Source organism: Dermacentor variabilis, chromosome 3, assembly GCF_050947875.1.
Source record: "Dermacentor variabilis isolate Ectoservices chromosome 3, ASM5094787v1, whole genome shotgun sequence".
Lineage (NCBI taxonomy): Eukaryota > Metazoa > Arthropoda > Arachnida > Ixodida > Ixodidae > Dermacentor > Dermacentor variabilis.
Genome location: NC_134570.1, coordinates 203,425,304 through 203,442,925, shown reverse-complemented (window position 1 = coordinate 203,442,925; position 17,622 = coordinate 203,425,304). Strand labels below are relative to the sequence as shown.

At 44.2% G+C, this 17,622-nt stretch overlaps 1 protein-coding gene across 1 annotated transcript in view; it reads left to right on the top strand.

Moving 5' to 3' along the window:
* LOC142576600 (glycosyltransferase 8 domain-containing protein 1-like) overlaps positions 1-16,782 on the top strand; it is a 90,158-nt gene extending 73,376 nt beyond the window's left edge. The window contains exons 7-8 of the mRNA XM_075686798.1: positions 2,479-2,579; positions 7,887-16,782. Coding sequence (XP_075542913.1) covers positions 2,479-2,579; positions 7,887-8,134 — 349 coding nt within the window. The 3' untranslated portion in view covers positions 8,135-16,782. The remainder of the gene's footprint in view (positions 1-2,478; positions 2,580-7,886) is intronic.
* Positions 16,783-17,622: the final 840 nt, after the last annotated feature.

Here is a 17,622-nt window from a genome sequence, read left to right as displayed (position 1 = left end):
TTCATTTGATATGCATGTCAGCCCATTAGTAAAGAATTAAAATTAAATTATGGGGTTTTACATGCCAAAACCACTTTCTGATTATGAGGCACGCCATAGTGGAGGTCTCCAGAAATTTCGACCACCTGGGGTTCTTTAGCGTGCACCTAAATCTAAGTACACGGGTGTTTTCGCATTTCGCCCCCATCGAAATGCGGCCGCCATGGCTGGGATTCGATCCCGCGACCTCGTGCTCAGCAGCCCAACACCATAGCCACTGAGTAACTACGGCGGATCAGCCGATTAGTAGAGTGCACGGGTGGGTAAAATGCATGGTGGTGTCGCGTGAGTCACTAGTGATTACCTCATTTGACTTTGTGATAATGAGCAGCTTGTTACTCTTTAAAAGCCGTTTTGTTTGATATGCATGTTGGCAGTGCAGAAGCAGAACCGTGGTGACGTCACGTGAGTCACTAGTGATCACCTCATTCTACTTTGTGGTAATGAGCAGGTTGTTCATCTTTGAGAGCCATTTCGTTTGATATGCATGTCGGCAGATTAGTAGAATGTATGGTTGGGTAAAACACGTGGTGATGTCACATGTCACTAGTGATCATTTAATTTGACTTTGTGATAGTAAGTAGGTTGTTACTCTTTAAAAGCCATTTCATTTGATATGCATGTCGGCAGGTTAGTATGAGTACGTTTCAATAAGAACCTTGATGATGTCGTGTGAGTCACTAGTGATCACCTCATTGGCTGAGGTATAGTGAGCCAGACATTACCCTTTATAAGCCACTTCGTTTGATATGCATGCTGGCAGGTTAGGATAGTGCATGCCTGAGAAGCGTGGTGGCGTCATGAGAGTCACTAGTGATCACTTCATTGACTGGGTGATAGTGAGCCGGTTGTTACCCTTTATAAGCAACTTCGTTTCATATGCATGTCGGCAAGTTGGGATAGTGCATGCATGAGAAGCATGGTGACGTCACGAGATTCTCTAGTGATCACGCCACTCGAGTGAGTGATAGGGAGCAGGTTTTTAAGCTTTGAAAGCCATTTCCTTTGATATGTTAGTAGGCAGGTTAGGAGAGGTGCGACGGCGGCGATGTCGAATGAGTCACCAGTGACCTGATCATGTCACTCAAGAATAAGCTGTTACACTCTCAGAACCATTTCGTTTGATATGCATGTTGGAAGCATAGGAGTGGATGCAAGATACAAGCTTAGTGAGCTATAATGAGACGCTTAGTGATTATGTCAAGTGCCTGAGTAATGGTGAGCAAGTTTTTACCCTTGTGAACGATGTCGATCGATATGCATGATGATAGGGAAGGAAATTGCAGGTCATGATTGCAACCCAAGTCGTGTAATATCTGTCACGATCCTGACCCGCTTATGTGAGTCACTCTTGTCACTCAGAAATACGACTCGAAAAGGAGGAAATGAGCACGTGGTATACCACGCAGAAGTGTTTCTGAAGCAGCCATGCTGACACTGGTAACGTGGAAACTGTGCTCCTATAGTGCTGAGACCAATAAAGTGATCACATCAATGAATAGATGGCATTCATGACGCCTGTTGTGACCTCTTCTGCAAAAATTATTTGTTTCTCAATAAATTTCCAACAGAATTAAATTGACTGGCACTGGAATTAAAATGTGTGGCAATTGGATTAAAATGTCTGGTGCAAGGATTAAATGAGTTGGCATGCGTATTAATTCGGATGGCGCTAGGGTTAAATGTGGTGGCACCTGGATTAAATTTTATTGGCACTTGGATTAAGAATGCTGGTGCTCAGAATAAATTGGCTGGCACTTGGATTATTTTCGATGGTGTTGGGATTAAGCTGAGCGGGAAAACCTGTAGTTTGGTATTTTGCTAATTGGTTCACACCGCAGCCATTGTGGCTGTATTTCCGAGCCCTATAAGCTCTAGAAATGCCCGACAGAGAGTAAGTTTCAGCCATTTGGCTTTAATGTAATGGCTGTCTTTGACTAAAGCCGGACACTATATTAACCATCATGCCAAAGGGTGGTTGACATTTTTACAAGGGCAAAGCCAACTTTGAAAAGCCACCTGAATGCTTGAAGCCAACTCCAACTCAGCAGCTGCTTAGTTGCAAAAAATCGCAACTAAAAAGAAGTCTTCACTCATTTTCAGTGTACGTGTAAGAATAGGTTTCCTTTCCCCTCCTTGAATTTTGTCCATTGGCATCCTTGAAATCCTTGCATTGCCTTTGAACTTTGAGCCAAATGTTCTGTACGAACCCTGATGAGAAGTGAAATTAGTTGCTCTGCCACTGAAAAGAAATTGTCAGTCTACGATGGTAACAATGCGTAAAGGTTGTTATATGGGGGGATTGTGTGTCAGTCCATCCTAAAGTGATTTTTTGTTTTCATTGTGCAGCTTATTTGGAAGCCGTCATTCAACCATTCTTTCTTTCTTGCTTTCTTTCTTTCTTTCTTTTTTATTCCTTCTTTTCTAACCTTCCTTCAGAGAGAAAATCTTCAAGCGGGAGGGACCGCTGGGGCCCCTGCTACTGGCACTTCACAACAAGACCAGTGCCCTGGACCCCCAGTGGCACATCCGCAATCTAGGTACGGTACGCACCTTCGTCTTAGTAGCCTGCCAGGACATAGGACTAGTCCATCGAGACCTAAGTGCTGCCTTGCTTGTGGTGTTGTACTTGCCTGTTTCATTCCTGGCATGCAAACGTTTGATACAGTTCACAATCACAAAGAATGGAACATGGAGAAAAGCAGCCGAGATAAAACAAGCAGCATCAGTGCCACTATGGCTAACTGCTTTCATTGTTCAGTGAAAGTACAACGTATATACCATATTTGCCCGATTCGAATGAACCTCTGAATCTAATTTGTGCCTACCTTTTATGGGTTCAATATAAAGAAATTATGTGCTCCTATTACTAGCAACTGACTTATGTCACGGAAAAATTAGCATACCCTCTATTGAAAACGTGCAGAATGTACAATCACAGAACAGAATATTCTTTTGGACACTTAATGCCCATCATTGTAACTATCAGGCAGATTTTTCTGTCTGTCAACAAAGGGCAGTATGTTCTCTGAGCTGTTAATGTGTTCAATGTTCAACATTTGTTGAATGAATTCATAACAATAATAAATTGGATGCTAGCTTATGCATCAAGCAACAACTTTACCAGTTTCTCCAGTAATGCATGCATGTTACATTAAAAGCTTTTCAGTTGTGATCTTGTGGCTAGTCCTGTTGGCTCTGCCAGTAGCCTGTAATTGATGCTGTGTTTGTAACTGTGGTTTCATGGCCTGTCATAACAGACAACCAGCTTTTGGCCTAGTTTTCTTGAAAAACAGCTGTTAGTGCTACAGCCGCTGCTTGGGTAGGCAATGGTAAACATGTACTTGGGTAAACATGGGCCCAAATTCTGGAACATTCCTTTTGTAGTATGACAATTTATTCTGGCACTAGACAAAATCAAGGTCACAGTGGCAGTACACGAACGTTGATCGCATGCACAGCAGACACAAAAGCATTTTCTTCATCCTCTTCTTCACTACAATGGCCCCCGGGAGAGATGAGCCATCCTGGTGAATCACGGCATAGGTAGGATCAGGGGGTCACAGTACGGCTTAACTCTTTTGTTACTGTGAGATAATGGTCATTTTTTATAGGCCTCAGAAAAAAAAATATTTACCACCACAAATAATATTCCAGCACACATTACAGAACAGTGTATTGTGCATAATGAAATGCTGTTTCTAAAAGCATAGGTTGCCAAAGAAAACAATTTATTAGGTAAAACATAAAAATTGTATAAAGCGCAATTTTTGCTGCCAGTTGATAAAACCAACAATAAAAGCATGATATCTACAAAAACATCAATATCAAAGGACATTCAAAATATACATTTCAAATATAAATAACCCAGGAATAGCATCTGAAAAAATGAATGCTCAGTACACTGCTGTTCTTCAGATACAAAAAAGAAACAAAGACCAGTTCATCGCTCTTGCCATGTAGTGATGCAATTCCTGGATTCTGTGAAGCATTGGTGCACTTCGCACTTTTCCCACAAGACATCTGGTTTTTGTTCAAAATTGCGGTGCTCGTAGTGCTGGGCCGAGATGTGCTACGGGCGGCGCTCTCGGCTTGAACAGAAGTTTGTTTGCTGCTGATGGCAGCACATCGTAACCAAGCGAAGTATGCTCCCTCAAGATAATCACTAGAGCTCTCAGGTTGTGCAAAAAGACCGGTAGATAAGCGTGCACAAGGAAGGAGACCGCTCAAGGCCGTAAAGGAAACTCGCTGGTGAACAGCTGCGCATGTCCCATGCTGACTCATCGGCATCGGAGTTTGATTGTGGTTTGCTGTCATCTTCGGGAACGTAACTCGAGTACTCATCACTAAATTTAAGTGTGGGTGCAGCATAGCTTTGAGCACAACACTTTTCTCGCGGCGCAGCCACACAGGATGATGCCATGGGGGCGACTTTCGATAACTGTGCAGTGATACTGGCAGCGCCCCTTGCTCTTGGAAACTCTTGGAAACTGGTTGAAAATGCAAAGCCCACATGTTGGACATGCAGCGGACCTTCAGAAATACACTTTGGCGGAATAAAACAACTCGGGTCTCCAAATCAAAGCTCACTAGTGTACAGCTGGCATTGTCTTCGGTTAATTATCATCACTCAGCACTATCAGATGGCAATGCTGGCGATTTAATTCTTGACTCACTGGGAGTCATTTGATCACAAAATTTTTATGCTAGTGTAGCGTAATCGTGAGCGGCAAGCTTTTTTCTCGAGCACGGCAGAAGATAACAGCCGCACCTCTTTTTGCTACAACATGCACACATTAGTTTGCAAAAAGGTCCGTCAAAAGTCACAACATTGCTGAATCACAAAAATTTTAACTGACTCTGAAAGTGTAATGCCTGTACTAACTACTGGATGGCCTTAAGTGGATAAGAAATGGCTCCAACTTGTTGAAATCGGCGATCTAAAGCATCGATCACCAGTGATTGATTTGAATAGGCGTGGTATCGAGAGAGTTAAGTTGGTTGACATAAACCGTGTCACGCCCACAATGCCTAAGGTCGGGTGATTGCGTCACAGGTTCTACAACGTGGATGACAGCAGAGCTGCCATCTATGATGCCGTAGAGGCCATCATAGCGTGCAAGTTTTGTTGAAAAGCCAGGGCTATGAGGTGGGACCCACAATCAAACAAAGGAAGTAGTCATAACACTTGGTGTAAGCGCACCACTGTAAATTCCGCAGCTTTTGACGACCTTGAGCGGCGGTTGTAAGGGTTCGAGCGAGCTGCCTGCAATCCTCTGCATATCTGGTGGCTTCAGACACAGATGTGCACACAGAAGCGTCAGGCCGGTATGGAAGCAGTGTGTTCATAGTACACAAGAGCTCTCATCCATACAGCAGAAAAGAGCAAAAAGCCAGTGGTAGTTTGTGTGGCCATATTATAGGCATACATTACGAATCGCAAAACAGTGTCCCAGTTACTGTGGTCCGAGACATTGTACACAGTCAACATGTCACCGCGTGTGCAGTTGAACCTCTCTGTCAAGTTGTTCGTTTGTGGGTGGTAGGCTGTAGACTTGCGGCGAATGATGCTGCATGCGGCGAGAAGGGCTTGGATTACTTCCGACAATAAGACGCCACCTGTCGCTGAGCAATTCACGTAGTGCACCATGTTGAAGAAGTTCCACAAGATGAAAAACACAGCCTCATGTGCAGAGGCTGCCAGGAGTGCGGCAGTCTCGGCGTAGCACATCAAGTGATCGACATCTGCAATTATCCATTGGTTACGTGAGAAGCTGCAGTGAAGTGGTCCTATAGGTCTATGCCGACATGATCGAAGGGTTGAGCCGGACCGGGCAGCGGCTGTAGCTCACCAGGAGGGCGCTGTGAAATTTTACGCCGTTGGCGTGCCATGCAAGCACGCATGTAATGGCGCACGAAGTCATGGTGCCTTAGCCGAGCATACATCTTCAGAACGCTGGCGTGACCACTATGAGGAGCAGCATGAAAATAAGCACATATGTCAGAACGCATGTGTCGTGGTATCACAAGGAGCCATTTGCAACCATCAGGTAAGTAATTTCTGCTGTAAAGGACGTTGTCGCGTACAGCAAAGTGAGTGACTTGGCGAAGAAGTGCTCGAGAAGAAGGTGTGACAGATGGATCGTGGAGGAAATTCAGCGTGGTTTAAAGCAGGGGATCCTTATGCTGCTCGTCCATATCAGCGACGTTGATGGGTAACATGAATGCGAAGGGCGAAGACACTGAAGCCACATCAGAAGCAGTTGGTGATTGGGAAAGTGCATTGGCATCAAAGTGCTTCCTCCCCAATCAGTAGACGCTGTGGATGTCACATTCTTGTAAGCAAAGTACCCATTGGCCTAGGCGACTTGACAGATCCTTCGACGAGGACAGCCAGCAAAGGCAAAGATGAGAAGCTTGGTGGTCGGTGACAATGTCAAAAGGGCGACCATATAGGTACGGACGAAATTTGATGCGAGCCCAAATAATGGCCAAGCACTCCTTTTCTATTACAGAGTAGTTGGCTTCTGCCTTCTTTAAAGTGTGGCTCGCATATGCGACTATGTGCTCATCATAGCCGTCCTTCCTTTGTGCGAGGACAGCACCAAGTTCGGTGCCGCTGGCGTTCGTGTGTACCTATGTAGGTGCTGTGGGATCATAGTGTCGAGAAATCGGTGGCAACGTAGGCGACGTAGTTGCTTGGAGGCTTCGTCACATGAAGTTGACTCCGCGGAGGTGCCGGTGGTAGCAGTAAGCAAATTGGTTGGTGGTGCAATGAAAGTTGAAAAAGCGCATACAATGCACCAAAAATAAGAGCAGAGCCCTATAAAGTTGCAGAGCACCCTAAGAGTAGGGGGCTTCGGAAACTCTGCGACCGCGTGAAACACACTGTCCTTCGATACGTGTCTCAGTATTGTTAACTTGCGGGCAGCAAAAGGGCACTTTTTGATGTTGAGTTGAAGGCCTGCAAAGGTGAGGCAGGTCAGTATCTCACGGAAGCGAACGAGGTGCATTGGGAAATCTGGTGAAAACACGATGATGTCATCAAGATAACACAGGCGTGTTTTCTACGTGTAGTTACGAAGGATCGTGTCCATCATACGCTCGAAAGTAGTGGGCGTGTTGCAGAGCCCGAATCGCATTATCGCAGCGGTGAGGGCCTCCCGACTTCCTTCACAGAGAGGAAGCAGTGGAAGGCATGCCTCTTCATCCGAGTGGATGTGCTTGTCACTGCTGCACCCACGTTCCGATTATTTTTTCACTTGTGAGCTGGGTGGCAACTGATGTAGCCAGTGGATTTGACGCATGCATGCTGGCCGCAGTAGTAGCATCATTTTTCATCCGTCATAGCTTGTGCCTTGTTTCTGACGTTACACACATTTGCACTGAATCAAAGTGAAACTACTGCGTGCCACAACTGCAGCTGATGAATCCATGGTCGCTATAGACACTACCATTTATGGTGCCCACGCAGTTTTGAACATACGCGGCCAATGCGGTGTCACATGTTGCAGTTAACGCAAGAATAAAACGGTGCAATGCATATTTAGGTTTTTCCCATAATGTTCCCACTGATGATGACGCAGACTCCAGCACTTAGTTTCGGCATGACACTAACATTGCTTTTACTTAGTTGCATTGTACATTTGCGACACTTCACGCTTGCCACGCTCTGCGGATTGTCCAGAGTAACCAATGCGTAGCAAAATACATACACATTAATGGGAGCTTGGTGCCCTCAAATAATGCAGACACTTGCCAGGACCACAGCACAACTCCAGATTATCTGATTTTTCTTATTAACGACAGTCAAACAAACAAGATTTTACTGTATTTGTGCAATGCAGGGGTAACACCAGGGAGCCAGTACTCACGCCTCTTTGTGACCAGTGCCAAGCTGTTGCAGTGGTCAGGTCGCTTTAAGCCCTGGAACGCCAGGTCACCTTACTCCGACATCTGGCACCGGTACTTTGTACCAGATCCCACAGGCCGCTTCCGGCCAGCCTCTCGAGTGGGGGCAGCCTCACCTGCATCCAGCCAGCGTTCCCCGAGGCCATCGGCTGCTCATCCAGATCGTCGGCTCAACCTGATCTGAAAAACAGGATGGCAACCCGGGCCAGTCTGCTAACACTGGTTGTGTTGAGTGAAAAACTGCACAGCAGGTGATAGAGAGAAGATGTAAGAAAGGATCAGGACAAGCACTGCAGGATTACCATAAGTTAAGACACTGAGCTTACATGCATGGTCCTAGGTGTGGAAATGGCACAATGAAAAGGCAATGGACCAGAAACAAAAGAAATGAACAAGACAGGTGCTTGCTTCCAACTGAACTTGTATGTTAGGGAAAGTGAGAGCAAGTTTTGTATTCTCTGGTTCTCTTTTCCCTGGCCAAAAATTTTGTCATTAGGCAACACCTGGCCCTATTCATTTCTTCGGTCTGCCATCATACCTTCCTTGGGGACATTTTTTACACTTGTTCTCCTAGTTCTGGCAGTCGTGAGCATGCCAGCATTACTTCTAACTCTGGTGAATGAATCTCGGCTGTGATTGTCTTCAGCTTGAAGGTGAACTTTCACAACAATTTGATCTAAGCTGAAGCTCGTCAGCCTGGAACTTTTGAACTTGTCATGGGCCAAACATTTTGCAAAGGCCTCCAAGAGACTGCTGCTTTACACAGTGCAACCAATGCCAATAACAACAATGAATGGTAAGAAGCACATAGACCTGAAGATTCTGCTTTGCAGGGCCATGATTATATATTACAATCTTCACTTTTCAACATTTTATCTAGGTTGAACCACTACCATCATTTTCACAACTGGTAGTAGTTATGCACACCATTAGAGCAAACTGTTGTTATCTGTTGAACGTCTGTGAGCATAAAATACCTGCAAGGCTCGTGAATGATACAAGACACTAATTGCTGAAGTCAACTATTAAAACGATGTTCTAAGCTCAGCGTAGAAGGCACTGAGTGCATCACTGTGGATCCAGTGCCATTGTTTCGTGCATCATTCAAAAAACGGTGGCTCGCTTTTGCATCCTGCGGTCCTTCTCTGTCCTAGCACTTGAGCTGCACTCAAAGCCGTACTTTCATGACCACGCAGAGCAATACCGCTGGGCCTAGCCAAACATTGTACTGAGCTTTGCTATCTGCATAGCCTCCAAGGTTGGTCTGATCTAAGAGGGCATGCAGCATTTTCACGGAAGTGTCATTCTGTACCACCAGATAGTGCCACTGCCACACAAGCGGTGAGATTTGTCAACTCTTGCTTCTCAGTTGGTCATAAACGTGCAGAAGAAAAGCATTTGCAAAAGTGTGAAATGAGCATAAACACCCAGAATGAAGAGTCACATTGGGATGAAACATAGCAAAAATTGCAATGCTTACAAGATGTACTGGCAAACTATTATAAAGTTCTGGATACATTGGGGAAGGCGCAAGCCATGATTACTCTTACTATAGTCAGCGACCAATAATTCAGACTCAGTAGGGATCAGAATAATCAGGAGTTCGGAATATCAGATTCACCAGAAAACAATTGACAATCCAGAAGTGACCAAAAAGGGTATGCCATATTTTTGTACCATGACTTTTGGAAATGCTTGCACTTTTGCATTACTTGCACCAGGTGCATTGGCATCAACGAGCAACGGTACAGTGCCTAGGAACACTGTCGTTCGTCGACACGTCTGAAGCTGGTCACGCAAAATGTTGCAAAAGGGAAAGTATCTTCGAAATAATCGTCTCAGAACAAAGCCCAGGTTTGACAATGCATTGCTGCATGGAAATGAGCTCACGTATGCTTGCCAGCAACCTGGTTCGTTTGTATCGCGACCATTGTTATGCTGTCAGCACAGATAGACAAAAGACAGTCAATACATGCACTGAATCTTCATCCCCTGGCGGCAATACAGAAGTCAACCGTGCTGTCATACGTAAATTATCGCAGGTTTTTTTCACAACAGTCATTCTCTAGCCCTTGTCAGTACAAACATTGAGGATAGAGTTGGCACTGCTTGAAACAGCTTGAAGAAGTCACCGGAACCGTGTAGCTATTTAAGATGCGAGTGAACAAATGCTGGGTGCACGCAGCTACCACCAGCAGAACTTGCACAACCATTAAGCTTGCCAAGCTTGGCTTGGCTTGTTCTGCGATTTGGCTTGTCCTGCGAAGCCTAGTTGGTGCTGGACCAACTAGGCTTTGCTAGTTTCAGTATCAGGGATACCCCAACAACATGGCCAACAACCATGCCACGGCGATGCCGGCGACACATCAAAGCCAGAATATCGCTATTTCAATTTAGCATGCAGCCATACAGGCGATGTTCAAAATATTAAATGACATGCCGTTAAGGTGTCTGAAATTTCTGTTATTCTTATACATTTAGTCTATGGGGCCAGTCGTGGCGCCTAAAGGCAGTCCGAATAGTCAAGCGTATCTTGAGTTTTCAGTGTCTGAATTTTTGGTTGATGACTGCAAATGATGCCTACTGGAACCACCGGAAGTTGTTTTGTTTTGCGTGGTTGTCAATCTAACGTGTGTTGTTTTTGCATTTTTAATTGTCATCGGTGTCAGTGAAACCGCACACTGTTGCTTAGTAAAAAACAGATTTAATGTCACCTACAATAGGTCATGACCAGATGGCACTTGCCTCCCTCCCCCCCTCCTTTAGCAGCAGTGCAGGGGGAAATGCAGTCAAACCTCATTATAAAAAAGTCACACCTGACGCAGAAGTAGCTTCGTTATATCCAATATTTGTTATAAGTATATGTACATTACACAGTAATAGTGGTATGACAATTCTTATTTACTGCATTATATTCCTGTTCATTATATCAAGGTTTGACTGTAGCATGCAAAGGATGAGGAAATTTAGCATCAGCTCTGAGCTGCCTCTTGGCTTTCTCATTGTGAAAAAAAAAAAAACAAGTAGGGAAACCATGTGCAAGCGTTCTGTTTTTATTAGGCCCTGTGCAACTTCTTAACAGCACAACAAATCTCTTTATCTGTAACGGTCTTGCACGACGTCTGAAGTGGCGGTGTTTTACTGTTGCTACAGCATGATGCATCGTAATCTTGGAGACCATGCTTTTGGCGTACTGCAATGTTCTCACTTGCCTTTATAGAAGTGGAACATGCTGTTCACAAGCTGAAATGCATTAGGATGGCTGAGTTTGTTATGCTTTGAATTTAAAGCATCACTGATGTCATTGGTTGAGAACAGACTTCAAAACACCCAATGGAATTGGCTTATTAGGATGACGGTAGGAGACGACGGGCTCCAGGAACTGTTGGTGCCACAGCATCTGGTGAATTTTGTATAGTACTACCCCTCCAGGATAAACAAGTATGCAAGGAGTGCTTCGAGTCAAATGTCAGCACAACCTATTTCGTTTGCCAGCTCTGCCTTCCTCTTATAGTCTGACATTTATTCGTGTTGACCTGCAATTTCATACAGAAGGATTTGTTATTGTTTCTGGACACATGCTGTGTTGTCTGTGTGCCTCTGCTTTAAATATTAGTCCACTATGGGCTGCTTTAGACATGCTGCTTTAGTGAAAGATTTTTCTTTTCTAAATAAGATCGAGCTGATTTTGTTAAGCAGCATCCAAAACGCACCGCAGTTTAGTTGTACCATAGTAAGCGAATGTTTGGAAACCACAGGAGCTGAAAAATCTTTAATTTTTCTGACGTGACTGTGCAGCCTGAAATTCTATTTTTTTATCACAAAGGTAAACGAAAAATGGGAGGCCTGAAATTCCAACATCTGTGGGAGACAGGCACACCTGCAGTGTGCCACTCCATTTCAAGCTGTAAGTGTGGGATAGTAATTGAATTTATTTCATGGCATCTATGGTGTCAGAAGGTATGCTGGCATTTCTACGTGAATTTCCACCTACCAGCCTTTGTGTCACTGGCAGAATGCTTAAAAAGAGAGAGAAATTGATTTACAGAAAGGCAGAGAGGTCAGGCAGAGTGCTTAGTCACATATGTATTGTCACAGGACACGTATGGCTTAAGTATTAACAGCCATTGAAATCTTCTCTTTGAGAGAAGCTGAAATGGAGTGTAGGAGGTGCATGGGGTGCTTCGAGTCAAATGCCGGCACAACCTATTTCGTTTGCCTGATCAAACATCCTAGAAAACTTCTTTCTTGCATGCTTAAATATTTCATTATGGTTAGGTGTGAAGGTTAGCACACTGTATACATCTCAATGCATTTAGTAGTATCAAGTGAGCATATTGGCCCTTGCATGTAGCATTGACTTATCAATGTCCTACTGGATCATTTCGGCAAGTGCTTTAGTGTATTGTGCGGTCTGAAATGTACGGCACTTCTATTGAAGACCACGACAGAGGCATGTGCAGAACCTCGTCATGGCTTATTGCTGTCATTGTAAGAGTGTTTGCAGAGCATAGGGAGTGTGATGGTCTACTTATGAGATTGTTATTTCTTTATTTTTTTTTCTAATGGGCATGAGCATATTTTTGTACTGTACACAGCGTGCCTCCTCATATCTCTGCCTGCTGTATGTGCACAATGAGTCGAGGCAGAAAAATTGCCGGTTGTTGTTTATGAGCAGACAACACTTGGACAACCGTCGTAACCTTGTTTGTCTTTTGAATTTTTATTTTGCCTTCCCCAATGCATTGTCTCAGTTTCTCAAGTTAGGCAGTGCCACTTATTCAGTTGGGGATCTTTGTTTTGCCTACTGTACTTGCCTAAGGTACCATGCTGTCACCTGTTTTAGATCTCCACTCAAATGCTTCAGTGTTGACGCAAGGCAGATTAGAATGGCCTATACTATGTGGTCAGAGCATAGGCCGCTGCAATCATAGTGGCCTATACTTCTATGCCCCGGAAACGTTTCCCTTACCTTTAGTCTGATGTATCTGAAAATATGCCGTCTGCCTCTTTTGTACCTCATCTCACTGTATAGTCAGTTCTGTTATCAATAAGTGTGCACTTCACAATTTTTTGAAAACTCTATCACAACTGAAGCATTTAGTGAAAAGATGGTTGCAAGGCATGCTAATGATGCATACTGTTTATGCCACCTGAACGACGAACAGCATAAGTGAGAAAGATTTTCACTTTTTTGTATTGCTGAATGCCATTATCTGTCTGTCTGAACGTGTGCAAGGTACGTGTTAGGCCTAGTTTCGACATCTTCGAAACAACAGCTTATGTGAAGGCAAATGACAAGTGTGGCACTTGCCTTCCCATCTGTCCTGTCTTGTAGTGCTAATACTTCCTTCTAGGATGATTGCAAGGCATGCAGCAAATGTTGTTCTAGCACCTGCCATCGTGAGCCAGTTGGCCATGGCATTCTGCAGCTAAGCACATGAGAAGGTGGGTTTGATTCCAATCAAAGGCGACTGCACTAATGTAAAAAATGCTTGTGTAGCACACTTTGGGCACTTGTTACAGAACCCCTTGCTATGAAAACTAATTCGGAGCCCTCCACTGCGGCATCTTTCATGGCCTCGTGTTGCTTTGCTGTGCTAATCCCCATCTATCAATCTATGTTTTTTCAGCACACGCTAAATCTGAAGATTTATGAACTGCGCCTCTTTGGAGCAGGATATTGTTCCTTCTCTGTGTTCAGTCTCTGGCTGTTTCTCCGTTTACTTATTTGCAAGGGTGCGTGCAACAAATGATGTTTGGTTGTATTGTTTCCTAGATATAGAGCAGCGTTTAATGCAGCATATATACCTTGCGATGACTTTTGCGATCAGTGTGCACTGTTTTTGCTTGTTAATGCCACTGGTTATTGTTTCCTATTCTACCTCTGTTGCTAGATCTCACTCTCAAGCCACTTGGTCCCTTTGCCTTGTATATTAAGTATTACCTCTGCACTGTGTTTTTTTTTTATCAGCTGTGATATAAATGCAGCCTTATGCTCTTACTGTCTTGGAAGGTGGCTCTACAAGGTTGAGTATTACGCAGTTCCTCAAGCATTGTCTGTATCCTGTTCTTTTTTTACACAATATATGGTGCTATAAATGTCTTAAAAATATTGTGTTTACACAAGTATAATGTTCCCTTCTTGAACAAAATTTCAAGTTTGAGCAAGTACCTTGCATTATTATATTCAGACCCATGCTCCACACACACTTAGCTTGAGGTTTCTCCACAATTTTGTACCAAGCTCAGTCATTAGGCACCAACCCATTGTGGGAAAGCAAACTTCTCTAGGCCTTGGAATACACATGTGTTTTACTGGAGGAAGCACATGTCAGCAAGGGAATATGTGTGTGACAGAAGTGTCTTGTCACCCTCTTTAAGCTTCAGCTACAAAAAAAAAAAAACATTTTCAACACATTTTCGATGTGGCATAGCAGCATCTATGATCTTATCCTGTGTCATGACAGCACTACAATGATGAGTGATTCCCACATGCATTCGAGATGGCAGCGGAAACGTCGTAGTACATGATAGCATGAATATTGTGCAATGCAGAACAGACACCTCAACACCAGGCCAGACAATGCCATGTCAAAAATACGTTGCAAATATGCACCTTGTGGTTGCTACTTTGTTTTGGAGTGCACGCCCTTGCACTCTCACCTGCACCGTGCATCTGGGCTGTCAGAGTGCATCGTTGCGTTGCCCGTGCAAGCCATGGCACAAGCGGTCCCTCTGTGCCAAAGCATGGGCATGCATTCTGAGCCCTTGACTATGGTTGCACTACGCATCTTTAGTTCAAATTGTACTTGTATTATTTCATTTCTTGTTCGTCAAAAGCCCTGTTATATTTATGCAGATGTGGTAATAGGCTCTTGCTTTTGCAACACTGACATTGCCTGTGTATGTGAGTGAGGGCTGGAATAAGTTGACTGAGATGGCTGTCATTGCCTTTCTGGGCAAGAACTTTTGAACAAGGCTTCAAAGTGTCGCAGACTTTATGAGTGTCTTGCGTGTTAGCACTTGTCCGCTCCCAATGCCTCAAAAAAAAAAGAAAAGAAAGGAACGACATCCCATTTCAGTGCAAGCTTTGTGCACCTAGTGTACAGCTTAACCTTGCCCGTGGCTTCAAATATTCTGTTCCTGTTATCGATCTGCTTGCTCGTAGCATTGCATGGCTCAACATTTTTGTACTTCCTTCCCCTACGTCAGCACCACGTCAGCTTGCTCATGGTTACCACCTAGGGCACAAATTTGTGCAACTGCTTTTAGGTGTCAAAGGCTGCATCTCTTATGGCAAAATATTGCTAACTGCTCCTTCAATGACTGGCGTCGGCATAAGGCCTTGTTGTGGCGATGGTGCCTGTCTTGCATGGACTTTGTAGATTTCCTAAAGTACCAGAACTGACCAGTCTCTACTAGGCTTTGTAGGCTGTATTCTAGTCCGAGCAGACTCCCTACAGTGCTCTTGAAATACCAGAGCAGGCCAGCCTCCACAACTGCAGCTCAGCCAGAGAGCATCGAGCTAGGCTCAGTTGCAGCTACAGCACACTGTACTTGTTGGCACAGGCGGTACATCTTGTCGTGAGCCCCATTTCCTTGAGACTCAGTTATAAAGAGACGTGCTGCTTGCATCACTGGTGCTTCATCTTACTGTTTTGAAACATGCGGTCTTTCAGTTTCACAAATGTTTACGCCGATATTACATATGTCAAATAGTTGTGCAGTCCCCTGGTTCTGACAAATGAAGCACCCACAGTTTCAAGTACACAAATTTTTCAGTTGCTTCAACAAAGCACAACTTGTGATCAAGGGGTGCTTGTGTGATGAAACCTCTCGTTAAGTAGCACCTATGATCGGGACATGAATCCTTGTGCCATGTCCTGATTCTTGAAACTTTTGAGGTATTGCGAATGAATATGCATATCTATTGTTTTGTTATTGCACGGAACACAGGCCAGCTCTAACTACTTAGCAAAGGGACCTAGCCCAGGAGCTATGTGAACATGCAGCTGTTTTTCTTTTTTTTTTTTCTTTTTTCATTTGAATCTTTTGTGTCTGTGTGTGTGTCTCATCATCACACATTACTGGAAGAATGGTTCTGTAAACTTGTATTTCTCTCTCAAGGGCAACAAATTTATGGTTACTGCTAAAGTGCAGTATGCAGATTATGAGATATTTTCTTGGCTGCAAACATGATAAAAGAGCCTAACTTTCTGGAAGAATTGACGAAATTACACACTACTATCTTAGAACATGGTTGTTCAACTACTCTCGGTGAGGTTCGGAGGTTGCAAGAAGTCTGCACCCTCCTTTCTTATATGGTTGTGCAGTGAACTATGCACAGTCTAGAATTGTGTCCAAGACTACCAAGGCATACTCCTTGGGGGTTTGGGGTTGCTTTAGTTTATGCTTGTTTCATTACCACGTCTTCTGGCGTTACACAGTGTTATTTCATTACAACATTGTGTTATGCCTTTTCTTCACTGGCCTATCTGCCACAGTGAATTTATTGCAGCAATGTGAGCACCCCTGCGTGCGGAGCTGTGCATGTTGCAGAAGTATTGCAATGGTAGAGTGTCGAATCTCACGGCTCTAAGCTGAGTGTAATGATCTGTTGACCTGTTGTGACTCGACCTGTCTGTGGGTGTGCATGTTTGTTTGGTTGTATTTAGTGGTGTCATTTCTGGCCCTAGTGAGGTGGTCATTTCTGTTTGTGATGCGGTGCCTCCGTAGACTGTTGCATTGTCCAGTGCTTCCTGATTTTGCTGTATTTATTGTAACTTATTTGAACAGACGTCTAGGAATAAACTGTGTGTAAACTTTTCACTGCACTAGTGTGCTTTTCTAATTTTTTCCCCTATTTCCTTCCTCTCCCTCTCTTACATAAGTGCTTCTGAAGCACAAAGATTCATGGAAAACATCACTATAGCTTCCCTGCGCCTCTTTGCTTGTCATTATGTTAGTAGTGGCCTCTCATGGACAGATAACCGGCATGATGAGTAAAAGTGTGAAACAATTAAGCTTTATAGGTGCAGGACCACAATGTAAGAATGCTCAAGGTGGTGGCAGAGTGCCTACAAGAGTGTCAATTCACGCTTGTGGTTTTTGCAGTTTTCTTCTCTCGGAAAAGTGCCACACATGCGCAGAAGCTGACATAGATTGGCCGCGAAGACAGTCACATAGACTTAATCATCCATCAACCCACACCTTGTGCTTTGCAGTGTGTTGCTTCATGAAACAATATATATCTCACCGCCATAATCATCTTGCGTTCTATTGCAATTAGAACTCTTAGGATCCCTTAGGTGGTCCGCGGGATATAGCAAAATTAAAAGAGCGCAACACAGGACATGTACAAGACTGAATAACAAAAGTGAATGCCTGAGTTGTCGGTCATGCCGTTTTCTGTTGTCTATGCCAGCGCACTGCACAGGCCATATTTTCAGATCCTGGCCCGACCCGAGCCTGAAAGTGCCGTTCGGTGGCCCGCCCGAGCCTGGCCCGTACCCGGCCCGGTATGGTTCGACACATTAGCCTTTGAGCCTGCACTAGCTAGGTTGACTTCTGGAATATATTGAAGATACTGTCATGTGGTCAAAGGGTATGGGGCTGTCTTGAATCAGGTTTTTGCCTTGCCTACCCTCTTCACAGCTACTCTGTAACTTT